The sequence below is a fragment of the Lissotriton vulgaris genome, chromosome 8 (assembly GCF_964263255.1).
Source record: "Lissotriton vulgaris chromosome 8, aLisVul1.2, whole genome shotgun sequence".
Lineage (NCBI taxonomy): Eukaryota > Metazoa > Chordata > Amphibia > Caudata > Salamandridae > Lissotriton > Lissotriton vulgaris.
The window spans coordinates 1,533,672,240-1,533,688,044 of NC_141696.1; the positions used below are offsets into that span (position 1 = coordinate 1,533,672,240).

General features: G+C 45.5%; 1 protein-coding gene across 1 annotated transcript in view; it reads left to right on the forward strand.

Moving 5' to 3' along the window:
- Positions 1–15,805, forward strand: part of LOC147700299 (uncharacterized) — a 105,473-nt gene that overhangs the window by 22,330 nt on the left and 67,338 nt on the right. Inside the window, exon 3 of the mRNA XM_086935663.1 lies at positions 1,430–1,540. Coding sequence (XP_086791789.1) covers positions 1,430–1,540 — 111 coding nt within the window. The remainder of the gene's footprint in view (positions 1–1,429; positions 1,541–15,805) is intronic.

The following is a 15,805-nucleotide window of genomic DNA, read 5'->3' on the forward strand; positions in this document are numbered from 1 at the left end:
CCTGCTGTTGGAGGGGCATAATCCTAGCCCTGATTGGAAGAGACCCCTCCTCTTTAAGATGAGGGGACTGAAAAGTGTGTTTAGCATTGCCTTCTCCAGCAAGGGGTGGAGTTGGCAAAGGTGGGCTCACCACCTTGTTTTTTTAAAGTTTTTCATCTTCTGCTAGCAGCAGAGGCTGGGGGTCGCACTACCAAGGTGGCAGGCCTTTGAAGCTTCCAATTCAAGACATGGGCCTATCCTTGGGATGGAGGCGTAACACCTCCGCCCAGGATGTGCATTGTTTCTGGTCCCGGAGAGCAGAGGCTCTCCACCCAGAGGTCCAGAAACATGTCAGTGTGTGGCAGGCTGCTTAAAGCCAGTCATTGGTCACACCAGGGTCAGTAGGTTTTCAGGGGCCACCTCTGAGGTGCCCCCTGAGTTCATGGTGTAATAAATCTCACACTGGCATCAGTGGATTAATTACAAAGAGTTGTTTGGTACCAAACACTCCTGGTTTCAGTGAAGCCATCATGGTGCTGGGTAACTCTAGTTGCCAAGTTTCCAGCCCATGTACTCCTTATGGCTTCCCTGGCAATTACAATACTTAAGAATTGACTTAAGTATTGTAGGGGCATATCTACTCATGCAGAAATGGCCTTGCCTGTGGTATATTGCACCTTGCCTTAGGGCTGTAAGGCCTGCTAGAGGGGTGACTTACCTATAGCGTCAGGCAATGCTGACTGGCATGGCCCCCATGTATGGTGCCATGTCGACTTTGTCGTTTTTCTCCTCACCAGGGCATGCAAGCTGTTAGGGCAGTGGCATGGTCCTATTGAGGGGGCCCTCTTCAGCTCCCAGGCCCTAGGTACCCAGGGTACCATTTACTAGGAACTTACAGGGGCAGAAGTACAAATAGTGGATAGCTTTAGGGAAGAAACACTGGCACAGGGTCCCTGGTTGCCAGGGAACCTGTGCACTACAATCGAAACCACACCAATTGCCAGGCTAGCCATGTCAAAAGAGACACTTTCTCAAGACAGGGTGATTTGGTATTCTGGCATACTATGTTTCATTTTGCAAGAATGTGTGTGGGGCAAACTGCAGGAATTGCTTTTTGTTTCACCTTTTTTATCTACATTATGTTTTCAGCTTCCTCATTTGTCGGCCTTTTGAGCTGTGTTTGTCTTGTAAAATCAATAACATTTGTTGAATGCAAAACAGGAGTGACCAATACTGTCATCAGGACGCTAGATAGAAACAGTTCTATTTTCAACTTAGAACTGCCATTGTGATTTTGCTTGAGCTGTATGTGCCTGTGCGTGCTTGAATTTTCCATACATCATATGAAATGGATGCAGAAATTGATGAGGCATGCAGGAGGTGACAGATGCAGAATTGCATCTGCAGCGCTTATGGCTGACACCACTCTTTCATATATCTGTTACTACAGGACGAGGGTTCACAATAGAAATGAACTCCGGCAGCATCAAAAAAGAGGAAGGGGACTATGAGATTTCTGATCAGAACCAAGTGGAATTCAAAAAGGTCTATACTCCAGATGGTAAGTCATCTATTTCTACACACATTATATTGTAGGAATATGGAATCTATTGTAAAGCTCAAAAGGGTCCATTTGGAGTGATGATTCCATTAGGATCATTAACAGGTCACTTCTACAACGAAGCTGGCAGTCACCGGTTATACATATATTAACCAATATTATGACACCATTAGGGCTGAAGTTCACAGTAAGAGAAATTGTAACAAGACCCAATATGACCCAGCATTGGAAAAAGTTAGGAGTTGGCAGGAAAAGAAAGGTTGGATGGGAGCCCAACGACATGGATGTTTCGAGCAGTACATCAAGATCACTAACCCCGCCACAGCTCATATAAACTGGATGCTTCATTCTATAAATACCGTTGATCGTAGGAGGTATATAATCTGGTAGTCATTACAGTTGAAGTTGAGGCCGTGGCAGGGTCCTATTCAGGGTTCCCTACTGGCCCTCTTCAGCTCCCAGGCACTAGGTACCCAGGGTACCATTTACTAGGGACTTACAGTGGGCAGAAGTACCAATAGTGGATGGTTTTAGGGAAGAGGCACTGGCACAGGGAACCTGGTTGGCAGGGACTCTGTGCACTACATTCGAAACCACGTGAATTGCCAGGCTAACCATATCTAAAGAGACACTTTCAACGACAGCGTGGTTTTGTTTCCTGGCATACTATGTTTCATTTTGCAAGAATGTGGGTGGGGCAAACAGTGCAGGCATTTGTTTTTGTTTCTACTTTTTTTCTACATTATGTTTCCAGTTTCCTGATTTGTCGGCCTTTTGAGCAGTGTTTCTCTTGTAAAATCAATAGCATTTGTTACATAAAAAAATTATTCTATAAATATATATAAATACAGTTGATCGTAGGAGTTGGGAGGTATATAATACGGTAGTCGTTACAGTTGAAGTTGAGGCCATGGTTCACGAGAAGCACATTATTCACTTTTGTGTGTACTGGTCCAGTGCAAGTCTGAAGTTTAGAAGCTGGCTGAGCACATCTTTAGTAACAAAGATGGCCTTCATCCAAGGGATCCCAATCTTTGATTGCTGAACATACAGGAGCTCTGTCATCAAACACTGCTTTGACCTACTAATAAGAATAGCACTGAAATGTGTCCCGGCATGTTTAACCCAAGCTTTGTACCTATTGTACAAATCACGTTCTAATTATGTCTGCATTTTTTTACAGCACATGATAACTTTCAACACACTCCCCCAGTGCAAGTTCATCTTTCATTTGATACACCAGAAGCAGACCCGTTGGGAAAGTTAATTAGTCATTATTGGGCTCAGTACTACTTTATTGTCCAATAATTTACAAAGAGGCACTTTTGGAGTAGAGGTTAATTTGTGGTTGAGATTAATGTCTGTGGATATTGCTGAATCTTGATTTCTTTTTTTACCACCTCTATCTTGTTTTTTATCTTCTTATATTTTAATGTTTTTAGTGTTAATCTATTTTCTTCTCGAAGGTGTTCCTCTCACTATGTCACTATGTGGCTATTGATTTACATATGTTTTATTTAAAAAATGAATTCAACAATTCAGACACCTGTTTGAGCATAGGTGACCTCCTGACATGTGGCATTTTATTCGTTTTTAAATTTTTTTGTACACAGTCGGCTAACATGCTCACTGTTTGTGCATTTAATTCATTGACGGCGTAGAAAGCAGGCTTAAACACTTCTGTTTCCAATACGCTTTCATAAAGACACCAGCTGAAATGTAGATACATTAACATAACATGGTGCCCAGTCATACTCCTGTGGGTCCACAACCCTGTAAATAAGTCACACACAACAAATCTGCCCAGTGAAATCCTGTGGAATTGTATAACCTCCTCAGTATTAGTATGTGTATAATAAATACTCAGGTAGTGTAAAATTCCAGTTACTTCTCCTACTGAGGTTTGTTGGGCGCTTAACACTTACAAAGGATCTGCTTTAATCCTTATTGCCAATTCTTAGTCTTTCCAAACAATGGTGATCGAACAGAAGAGATAGATATATAAACAGTGAACACTCCAGTCCCTGTGCTCTGCTCCACTACGACACTGCTGTAGAGGTACCCAGATTTCGTTTGGCCTGGACCGGCGGGATTTCATTCTTGGTATTTGCCAGCGAAGCAGAAACTGGTTCCATGCTATCACTTAGTGCCATTTCCCACAAATCATTATTTAAGGAAATCTCTCAAAATCTACCTCTTTTATCTCCTTTCCTGGGCTAGTTTGCATGTTTGCCTGTACATTTGTAGCACTGGGACACTCTGTTGCGTAGCTGTGCACTTTCAAAATTCTTTCATTCATTCGCACCCCAGCTTTACTGCCCATTTGACAGCCAGAAATGTCCCATTTGAATGGCGTTAAATTACTCTGGTGGTCAGTGGGGATTCATATATAGTGCTGAACTATATTAATAATGGATTGATACAGTCGCTGCAGAGCTGTTCACAAGGTCCATTTAGATTTCAGTGCCGTCAACATACATAAACTATATGATCTTGTGTAACCGAGTTACTGCATATAAATATATATATATATATATATATATATATATATATATATATATATATATATATATATATATAGGCAACCTTTTGTTGACTGCATTTCAATGACTGATCTACAATTTCTTTTTTTCCCTGATTGGTTCTGCTATTAATGACATTGGCCATGAGGTGTCTACCTATTTGGTCCCGATGAAGAATCCATTACAATTTGATGCTTAGGGGTTGAACCTTCACCATAAATGTGTTTACTTTAATTAACTTTTCCTACAAGCGAAAATGACTGGGTCATTTGGGATCCTGGCATCCTGTTATGAAAATGTAAGCCATTTTAGTCAATTTAATGTTTGGTTTATTTGACACTTCACATTTTTGCTCTCTATTTTTCACCATTCACTAAATACTGTGCCGTTCACAAGGAGCACCTACTGCTATTTTGTCAAAACTTGTCTGTACGAAACTTGTCTGTGAAGTATTGTCATTGTCTACCAAGACTCCTCCTACTGCTATGAGCTCCAAAACAAACAAACAAAAAGTCTAAATCCTTCCCTCTTCTATCCCTCCACTATCCTTTTCAACAGACTAACTTGTCTGCCATTCAAATTAATTTAATATTTTACTATAGGAATTCATCACTATTCCTTTATGGGCTCCGGAGTAGTGTGCTACTTGCTGGAAAAACACTTCAACACCTCATCAGGGGTATCAAGCGCTATATAAATGCAAACCTTTTTCCCTCTTCTATCCCTCCACTATCCTTCTGAATCCAAATAACTGATGAACATATCCACCACTCAAATTACTTTCATACTTCACTACACTAACTCACCACTAATCCTTTATGGGTTCCGGAGTGGCGTGCTATTCGCCGAAAACGCGTTTTGACACCTCGTCAGGGGTAGTAAGCGCTATATAAATGCAATTACAATTCAATACTTGAATGTAGTTAGCCGCATTTGGCACAGGCTTGTGCATCCATAATATATGGATACTTACTACACAAATGTTGCTTTTTGTTTCTACTATTACACGTAATATTACTATTGCCTAGGAAGTGAAGGTTGTTTGCTTCCTGTGAGGGAACCATTATTCTTGTGTATTATATACCTAACCAGGTTCCTACAGATCCCATGTTTTGCTTACCACATTAAGAAGTTGAAGAAGGAAATGTCCCTGCCCGGTGCTCTTTCATAAACATGGTACACAAAAGTGAGCAACCCAATATACCCTTGAGGGTTTGGGCAATAGATATGTTATGGTAATTGAACCTTCAAGGGTTTTAATTGTCTTAATGTTTCGAATATTATTTTAAATATCTACAATTGTACGACCTGGTATATTTGATGCCGTTAATGCACAACAACTGTGACAAATGTCTTTTTAAGTTAATTTCTGTTTGTCACTGAACAGTGATCTTTTTGAGACAAAAGAGAGCAAGAGAAAGGGTGTATATGAAAGAGTATTCAGATTTAATATTTGTTACAAGGGTACATGATAGATAAACAACGTTGTAAGAGAACATACAAATAAATTGATCTATAAAAATTCTCTATACAACAATTGCAAAAGCTTTTCTACCTATTTACAATCTAATTTATTATCCGGTAGAAAAAGCAATCGTCGACGTTTCGGTCTCTATTCTTGCGTTTCCGAGACCATCCTCAGGACATAAAAAATCATATCTTGGGAGACCCTAAAAATAACAAAGATGCCATTAAAAAAACATCTAAGTATCCTATACTTAGGAAATAAGCAGTTATCAAAATATAACACCCTAAGCTCTCAATATTTTATAAAACAAAATACATTGTTTATCTATTTACATATCATTCTAGAATTTGATTCAGAATTATTTAAGTTATACATCCCAAATGGTTGCTTCCATCAAATGCAATCATTGTATATATGTCTACGTGGGCACGGGGAGACAAAGCGATTTGCCTGGAATCACAGGATGTTGAGCTGATGCCAAGATTCAAACGTAGCTCCCCAGCTCTAAAGTTCGCAATTCTAGAACTTGTGGCGGGAGGGGTGTCTAAAAGTGTATGTCGGTGCTGGCCATCAATGAGAGGGACCTGTGCATTTTTCAAATCGGTGGTGAAAAAATATGAGTATGTTGCTGGAGATGTGGGCCGCCGTGCCACCAATGTACTTACCGGGGAGGGTAAACACCCATTATTCCGCAACTTTCTTTCCGCATACCATCACTCCGCATACTTTCATTACGAAAGTACCATGACTCCGCAATGCCATTATAACGCATGGCATTACATTTTATATGCTTTTACCACGCATACATTTACAACGAAATTCGTTGTAAATGCATGAATGGTAAAAGCATGTTTTTTTTAATGTTTGGATATGGTAAGTATGGGTATAGTGGTATATGTTTTGGGGTACTGAGGTATATGTTTTGGGGTGTTTGGGTATTTTAAGGGTTCAGATATAGTTTTGGGTTATGGGGTACAGGGGTAGTTTTAGGGTTTAGGGATAGGTATGGGTTATGGGGTACAGGGGCAGTGTTAGGGTTTAGGGATAGGGATAGGTATGGGTTTTGGGGTACATGGGTATTTTCAGGGTTAGGTTTGGGTTTTGGGGTATCTTTAGGGTTAAGGGGTAGGTTTGGGTTTTGGGGTACAGGGGTATTTTAAGGGTTCAGGGCTAGGTTTAGGTTTTGGGGTACAGGGGTATTTTTAGGGTTCAGGGCTAGGTTTGGGTTTTGGGGTACATGGGTATTTTAGGGTTCAGGGGTAGGTTTGGGTTTTGGGGTACAGGGTTATTTTTATGGTTCAGGGCTAGGTTTGGGTTTTGGGGTACAGGGGTATTTTTAGGGTTCAGGGGTAGGTTTGGGTATTGGGGTACAGGGGTATTTTAAGGGTTCAGGGGTAGGTTTGGGGGTACAGGGGGATTTTTAGGGTTCAGGGGTAGGTTTGGGTATTGGGGTACAGGGGTATTTTAAGGGTTATGGGGTAGGTTTGGGGGTACAGGGGTATTTTTAGGGTTCAGGGGTAGGTTTGGGTTTTGAGGTACAGGGGTATTTATAGGGTTCAGGGCTAGGTTTGGGTTTTGGGGTACAGGGGTATTTTGAGGGTTTAGGGATAGGTTTGGGTTTTGGGGTACAGGGTATATTTATAGGGTTAAGATGGGTTAGTGTTTAAGGGTGTTGGGGTATTTCAAGGAATAAGGGTGGGTTATGATTATGGGGTGCATGGGTATTTAAAGGGAGCAGGGTGGACACCCGGAGCTGGAATGTACAGAACCTGGGAAGAAATAACAATGAAATATTGGACACAACCCTCGCTTTTTTTGTTTGTAATCCTGCGCCCCACACACGCCCACGCCCCCTGCACACGATATGAGACATGGCATGAAGGGCGGAACGTACCACACACCCCCAGCGTTTGTCACGCCCCCAGCACACGCCCACAGCACAATGCAGACACGCCCACAAGGGAATACTTTGCTGGCACAGTTCTTTTACCTTTTTAAATGTATATGGTGGGCGTCTGCATAGCCTAATTCCTTCTGCTGCAACTGCCCTTTCCAACGCTGCTGTATTGGGTGTTGTGATTGGTGCTGTGGTTCCGGAGATTACCCGCCTCAAAGGTTTGGGCTCTCTCTTTATTATATTAGTATAGATTAAATATGGTTTTAATGCGTGGCCTTGCCCACTGCTTCAGTACACGTACTCTACATCTAGACACAGCAATTAACAAATAAATAATTGCTTGAAGAACGTGCGTAAATATACGCACAACGATGCATTCTCCAAGTATTTGTGTGCGTGACTTATAACCATATTAAATATGGTTTTAATGCGTGGCCTTGCCAGCACACCCACTTCTTCTGTACATGTACTCTACATCTAGTCACAGCAATTAACAAATAAATAAAAGTTTGAAGAACACGCGTAAATATACGTAAACAGACAACTTCAGGAGGAACCATACTCATAAGTTGCTCTAAAAAGTACTTGTGTAACACTTTTAAGTTCGAATTTTCACAGTTGAGCAAATCCAGAAGTCCTGTATAATTTTAATTAAACCTCATCACAAAGTAATTCTGGTCATATATTTAGAAATCACGTGCCACTGTAACCGATGTATCCAGAATACCACCACCAACCTCTGCTAAAATCAAACCTCCTTCCTCCTCCTCTTTGACCACATCCAACACCCCCTATCAAGGTGAGTTGTGTCTTTTCATCTATGTTATCCTCTTGTGCTTGTGTGCGCTCTTGCCTGTATGCTTTCAGTTACACATATTTCTTTCTTTCCCATTTCCTCTCTTCTGTGAATTTATATTTTTGGAGGGCTCAGAAGACGCAGCTTTGATTCATGCGTGTGCTTTACAGTTTCCACCTACATCTGAGCCCTTCGGCTGCCTAAGCACCCTCTCCACCTGCTCCGAGTCCAGCATCCCCGGGATGCAGCTAGGGGTGGCAGCGGCTGGTGGGAGTGATCTCTCTTCGCACCCACGCGCCGGTCAAATGCGTAAACATAAACATGTTTACGCCCCGACCCTACATCTATAGGGCGCTGTTTAAAGTCAGCAGGAGTCTGGATTCAACGGGGAATGATAGTGCAGCCAGGGGGACTATTTCCCTTGGTGATTCGTCTCTGGTTGTAGTCCATGTGGTGCGCAGCGTGTAAATGAAACATGTTAGACCTGGCACCATTGGCGTGGGTCTCCCTTCCATTTTTGCTGTTGCCTCATGTAGTTTTGCTGGTGTTAGATGCTCTGGGCACTGTGCCACTGCTGTCCAGTGTCACAGTGCAAGTGCTCCCTGTTGTAAATTGACGTATTGTTTAGGGATTCAATGATTGGATATTTGGTTTACTTGTCAGACCCTAGTACAGTGCACTGAGTGTGCCCAGGGCGTGTAATCCAAATGCTGCTGGTGGTCCTGCAGTTCTGGTTGTGCCACCCACAGAAGCAGCCCTGTAAAATGTGTCTAGGGTCTGCCATGGCAGAGCCTGCGTGCAGTCTAGTACTGTCATGCTGACTGGGCAAGTGCACCCACTTGCCAGTCCCTAAACCTTCTCTTTTCTTAGTATCAGTCACCCCTATGGTAGGCCCAAAGCCAGGGAGCATTGTAAGTATAAGGTAGGACAAGACCTGATGTGTGTGGCATGTCCTAGTAGTGAATTACAGCTATTTCAGTTTTTCACTATTGCAAGGCTATCTGTTCTCCATAGGCCAGAATGGGCTGTTAGATTAATAATCCTAACAGACTCAGGGAACATGGTAGAAATTCGAGTTTAGTATGCCTGAACTCGGAATAATGAAATACATCTTTTAGTAAAGTTTATTTTAATATTCTGTGTTTGCAAATAACACTTTTAGAAAGTAGGTATTTGCTTGTCCAACCATTCTTACCTGCCTCTGCTAGGTTGTGTATTCCTTTGTCTGGTTTTGTAAGTGACCAGGCTGGGGGGTTCCAAGAGACAGGCTGGTGGTGAATAGAGAGATCTGCATCTAGATGGCAGGGAGGAGTTGCAACTGGACCTTCAATAGGGCTGTGCCTGCCTCCCACAATGCTGGCTCCACCCCCTGGGGAGCGGCTGATGTCTCTGCCCTGCACACTGAAAGAAGAGAGGGAGTCCTGTAAACAAAGTGCTCCAGGATTGTACTTGCCTTCCACAATGCTGGCTTGACCTCCTGTGGGGCGTCTGATGTGCCTGCTCTGCACTGTGAAAGGAAAGGAGAAGTCTGGTAAACAGAGTGCTTCAGAACTGGTTTGGACGGGGAAAGGACCCTCTCCCCTCAGAGAACAAAGGATTTTGGGGTATAAATAGTGGGACCCTGATGAAATTAGATCACATTGGACTACAAGAAAAAACCTTTTCTGAGGAGAGGAACCTGAAGAAACTGAGGAGAGACTATTCCCAAGCTGAAGTGTTGCTTGGGGGATTGGCCTGCAGTGGTTGCCTCACTGCCAAAGGAAGGAGAAAGTAACTTTGTGTACTTTGCTTTCAACTTGTGAAGGATCTCCAAGGGCTTGGAAAAGAGCTTGCCTCCTGCTGACACAGATCCCACTTGGTACACTAGACACATAGACAGGACAACTGTCAGACACTTTTACTTAATCAAGTCAGAAACATCTAACTGTACATACCAGAATGTCGCTTACCTAGTTACTCGTGTGGTGGCACCATCCCAATCTAAAGGGGGGAAGGAAGGAAGGAGGAGAGCGTATTATTTATAACAGCCCATCAAGATCCTGTTGTGGGGGAAATAAAAACTGTGGTGAACCTGCAGTATGCTTACCAGGGCTGTATGCGGCTTCAACCTAAGCCTGGGGATATTTTAGAGGCTGCACAGCGGGTCCTTAAGATTGGGATGGTGCCACCACACGAGTAACTAGGTAAGCGACATTCTGGTATGTACAGTTAGATGTTTCTGACTTGATTAAGTAAAAGTGTAAAAGCCGTCGCTGGGCCTGCCGTCGCAATTCCGAAGGAGGGTGTTGCCGCCGGAACTGTCGCATTTTCTCATGAAAGGGATTCCCTCGTGAGGTAGTGTCTGAGCGGGGGACCAACTTCATTTCCAAGTATATGAAGTCCCTGTGGCAGGAGTGTGGTGTGACTTATAAGTTCACCACTCCTTACCACCCCCAAGGAAATGGGTTGGTTGACCGGTTCAACCGAACCCTAAAGGGCATGATTATGGGTCTTGAGGAACCCATGAGGCGTAAGTGGGACGTCCTCTTACCATGCCTATTGTTTGCATACCGTGAGGTGCCACAGAAATCTCTAGGGTTCAGTCCCCTTGAGCTTCTCTATGGACACCCAGTCAGAGGACCTCTGAGTCTGGGCAAAGAAGGCTGGGAGCAATCTCCCAGGAAACCTCCCCAAGATGCATATAGCTACATTGGCCTTCAGGAACCAGACTAGGCGTTTCAGGCAACTCGATGAGGCGAATCTGGAAGCCAGCCAGGAGGAGATGAAGTGCTGGTATGACCAGAATGCCACTCTGGTAGAGCTTCAACCTGGCCAGAAATTGTGGATCATGGCCCCAGTGGAGCCTTGCGCGCTCCAAGGTAAGTGGACTGAACGATTTGAGGTTGTGGAGCGCAAGAGTCCAGTTACCTACTTGGTGGACTTGCGGTCTCCTAGGAACCCCTTGAGGGTCCCACATGTCAACCGCGTTAAGCCCCACTTAGGGAGGTCTGAAGTGGAATGGAGGAGGAGACTGAGCCTCTTCCTGACCTCCTGTCCGCCTCAGAGCAAGATGGGTCAGTGGATGGTGTTAACCTCTCTTCCACCCTGACCACTGAGCAACCGAATGACTGCCGCCAGTTGCTGGGACAGTTTTCTGATCTGTTCTCCCTGGTTTCTGGTGTCACAGATTGGTGTGTCCATGATGTGGACACAGGAGACAGCTTACCTGTGAAGCACAAGTTTTACAGGGTAATTGACAGGGTGAGGGCTTGCATCCAAGAGGAGGTCTCAAAGATACTTGTGCTAGGGGTAATTGAGTCCTCTAGCAGTCCTTGGGCCAGCCCAGTGGTCTTGGTCCCGAAGGCTGCAGCACCGGGTGCCACACCCAAACTCCGGTTCTGTGTGGACTACAGAGGGCTCAATTCAGTCACGAAGACTGACGCGCACCCCATCCCCAGAGCTGATGAGCTCATTGATCGGCTAGGGGCTGCACGGTACCTCAGACGTTTGATTTAACGCCTGGGTACTGGCAGATCGCCTTGACTGATGGGGTAAAGGAGAGGTCCGCATTCTCCACACCAGATGGGCATTCCCAGTTCCGTGTTATGCCTTTTGGGATGAAGAATGCCCCTGCCACCTTTCAGAGGTTGGTCAACCAGGTGTTGGTTGAACTGGAGGAATTCAGTGCCACCTACCTGGATGACATTGCAGTGTTCAGTGCCAGTTGGAAGGAACATCTGCGCCACCTCTGGGAAGTGTTGTTGGTACTGCGGAGGGCAGGCCTCGTGATCAAGGCGAGTAAGTGCCAGATCGGGCAGGGCTCTGTGGTGTATTCGGACACCAAGTTGGGAGCGGCCAGGTGGCGCCCCTACAACCCAAGGTTGACACCATCCTGGCTTGGGAACCGCCAAAAACCCAGACAGAGGTGAGAGACTTCTTATGTCTCACAGGGTACTACAGGAGGTTTGTTAAGGTGTATGGCAACATTGTTGCCCCCTTGACAGAGCTGACTTCCAGGAAGCAGCCCAAGAAGGTAATCTTTACTGACACCTGTCGGAAAGCTTTTGAGGCCCTGAAAGCCGCCATGTGCACAGCGCCCGTGCTCCTGGCACCCAACTTCTCTAGAGAGTTTATCGTTGAAACAGACGCTTCAGAGCATGGTGTGGGGGCTGTTATGTCACAGATGAATGAGGAAGGCCTAGATCAACCTGTAGCCCTTATCAGTAGAAGGTTACTTCCACGGGAACAGAGGTGGAGTGCTATTGAGCGTGAGGCATTTGCTGTGGTCTGGGCTCTGAAGAAGCTGAGACCATACCTGTTTGGGACTCGTTCAGACAGACCACAGGCCCCTCAGATGGTGTATGCAGATGAGGGATGAGAATCCAAAGTTGTTGAGGTGGTCCATTTCCCTACAGGGTATGGACTTTACAGAGGAACACCGCCCTGGTACAGAACACACCAACGCTGATGGTCTGTCCAGATTTTTCCGCCTTAGTGAAGAGAACTCCCAGGATTTAGGGTAGTTCTCCCAACTTTTCAGCTGGAGGGGACAAGTGTTAGACCTGGCACCATTGACGTTGGTCTCCCTTCCATTTTTGCTGTTGCCTCATGTATTTCTGCTGGTATTAGATGCTTTGGGCACTGTGCCACTGCTGTCCAGTTTCACAGTGCAAGTGCTCCCTGTTGTAAATTGACGTATTGATTAGGGATTCCATGATTTGATATTTGGTTTACTTGTCAGATCCTCGTACAGTGCACTGAGTGTGCCCAGGGCGTGTAATCCAAATGCTGCTGGTGGGCCTGCAGCACTGGTTGTGCCACCCACAGAAGCAGCCCTGTAAAATGTGTCTAAGGTCTGCCATTGCAGAGCTTGCTTGCATGTCGGTTACTTTCAGGCTGACTGGGCAAGTGCACCCACTTGCCAGTCCCTATACCTTCCTTTTTCTTCATATCAGTCACCCCTAAGGTAGGCCCAAGGCCAGGGTGCATTGTAAGTATAAGGTAGGACAAGACCTGATGTGTTTGGCATGTCATAATAGTGAATTACAGCCATTTTCGTTTTTCAATATTGCAAGGCTACCTGTTCTCCATAGGCCAGAATGGGTTGTTAGATTATTACATGTTTATTCGAATTTAGTATGCCTGAACTCAGAATATTAAAATACATTGTTTAGTAAAGTTTATTTTAATATTCTGTGATTGCAAATAAGACTTTTAGAAAGTAGGTATTTGCTTGTCTAACCATTCAAACCAGCCTCTGCTAGGTTGTGTATTCCTTTGTCTGGTTTTGTGACAGGCCTGAGGGATTCCAAGAGACAGGCTGAGTCATCCAGTGGTGAATAGAAAGATCTGCATCTAGATGGGAGGGAGGAGTTGCAACTGAACCTTGAATAGGGCTGTGCCTGCCTCCCACAATGCTGGCTCCACCCCCTGGGGAGCGGCTGATGTCTCTGCCCTGCACACTGAAAGATGAGAAGGAGTCCTGTAAACAAAGTGCTCCAGGACTGTACTTGCCTTCCACAATGCTGGCTCCACCTCCTGTGGGGCGTCTAATGTGCCTGCCCTGCACTGTGAAAGGAAAGGAGAAGTCTGGTAAACGGAGTGCTTCAGAACTGGTTTGGACAGGGAAAAGGCCCTTCTCCCCTCAGAGAACAAAGGATTTTGTAGTTTAAATATTGGAACCCTGATCCCATGAAATTAGATCACTTTGGGCTACAAGAAGAAACCTTTACTGAGGAGAGGAACCTGCTGATGAAACTGAGGAGAGACTGTTCCCAAGCTGAAGTGCTGCTTGGGGGATTAGCCTGCAGTGGTTGCCTTACTGCCAAAGGAAGGAGAAAGGAACTTTGTGTACTTTGCTTTCAACTTGTGAAGGATCTCCAAGGGCTTGGAAAAGAGCTTGCCTCCTGCTGAAGACTCGGGGACAACAGACTTCACCCCCCAGCTTCCTAGAGTTCTTTTAGAAGTGCCTGCTGCTGTTTTGGGCTTTCTGAGGAACTGCATGTCGCAAGGAGCTGGAAGTGCGACTCAACAAGTACTGTGTCGCCGTCGCTGGGCCTGCCGTCGCAACTCCGAAGGAGGGTGTCGCCGCTGAAGCTGTCGCACTGCATCGCATCAGGAGAAGAATCTCTCAACTAGGTTGGAGCGTGTGGCCGTAGCTGTGCCTGGCGTCACAACTCCAAAGGAGGGTGTCGCCGCTGGAACTGTCGCACTGCACCGCATCGAAGAAGAGCACCTCTCATCCCCAAGAAGCGCGCCGCCGTCCGAGCTGCTGCCGTCGCATCTAAGAGTTAAGAGCGACTGAGCTTTCACCTTTGACATAAAGAAAGCCATTTCCCCTTGTTGACATGGAGTAAGATGTACATGGGAGTGGACTTCCTAATTAGCGGTTCACTAGCGGTGATATTTTAAAGTTCATTTTTATATGTTCGGCATGCTGCCTTTACTACCATTACTTTATACTTATGCACTTGAAGCATCTGTCGACCCATTAAGAAATAACTAATAATGCAATGGGGGGATAAAATAGGTCAAACCACCATCTACCTTTTCATAAAGTACGTGCCCAGGGTGTTTTACATGAAAGTTAAGGTTGAGCAGGGGATAAGTACTGCAAGTTCACGCAGTCGAACTCGGACATTGATTGTGAATGGAGAAGGACTGAATCACACAAGCCTCTCCTGAGATAAGTGATGAGTCCCAGTACCGTGGCTTCAAAAGTCAGAATTGAGGGTTACTTTGAGCCACATAGTCTTGTACAAAAGTGTATTTAACCTCATGTCACGGGTCTGACTGTCAAGAGACACCTGAATATAAAGACTGGTGGTGCGCCACCCCCCTTTCACCTTGCGTCTTGTCTCAACAGCCGCAGACTTCTACGTGGCATGAGGAAGACGGAGACCCAGAAACGGAATGGCCATCAGCGGTGAACGTATACGGCTCCTTTAAGGCCGACGGCTGGGATTGTGGAGTCACGCCCCTAGTGACGACAAAAGCAGGAAGCACGGCATCGAAGACGGACGGCGTTTCCCCCGCGGAGGAGATCGATGAGGAAAGCAGCGCGGAACCAGGTCAAGGAAGAGAAGCAGACGGAAACGACAAGCCAGGAGGCCAACGGTCGGACGAGTCGCCCTGCCACGCGCCCACGGGAGGAGCGTGGCTTAGAGAGGTACGGGGCCGGGTCGCGGGTTGGGTTGGGAGGTGGAGACAGCCCCCGGTGTGACACTTCCTGCAACCAAACCCTTCCCTGAGCACGAGCACCTTCCGTCACTCCCGTAGATAACTGGAGCACTTCACGGGGTTTTGCGTTTCCTTCACTCCCGGTCCTTGTGTATTTCTACCCAGAGTGCAGGCAGTAATCCGCCTTCTCTTGATTTCCTTTTCTTTCCGGTACCACGTGGGATCCTGCTATTGAGACGTATCAAGACAAAGACTTCCACGTCCAGAAGGCACCGCGGCATTCAGCGATAACAAGAGACTAGAGACTCATTACCTTTTCATGAAGAAAACGTATATAACAATAAAGCCCTCCTTAAAACCCTTAATCAAAGCCCCAGTGTTTCTCTTTGAGCCGGCCTCTCCCGCACCAGTGGTCGAACCTCCA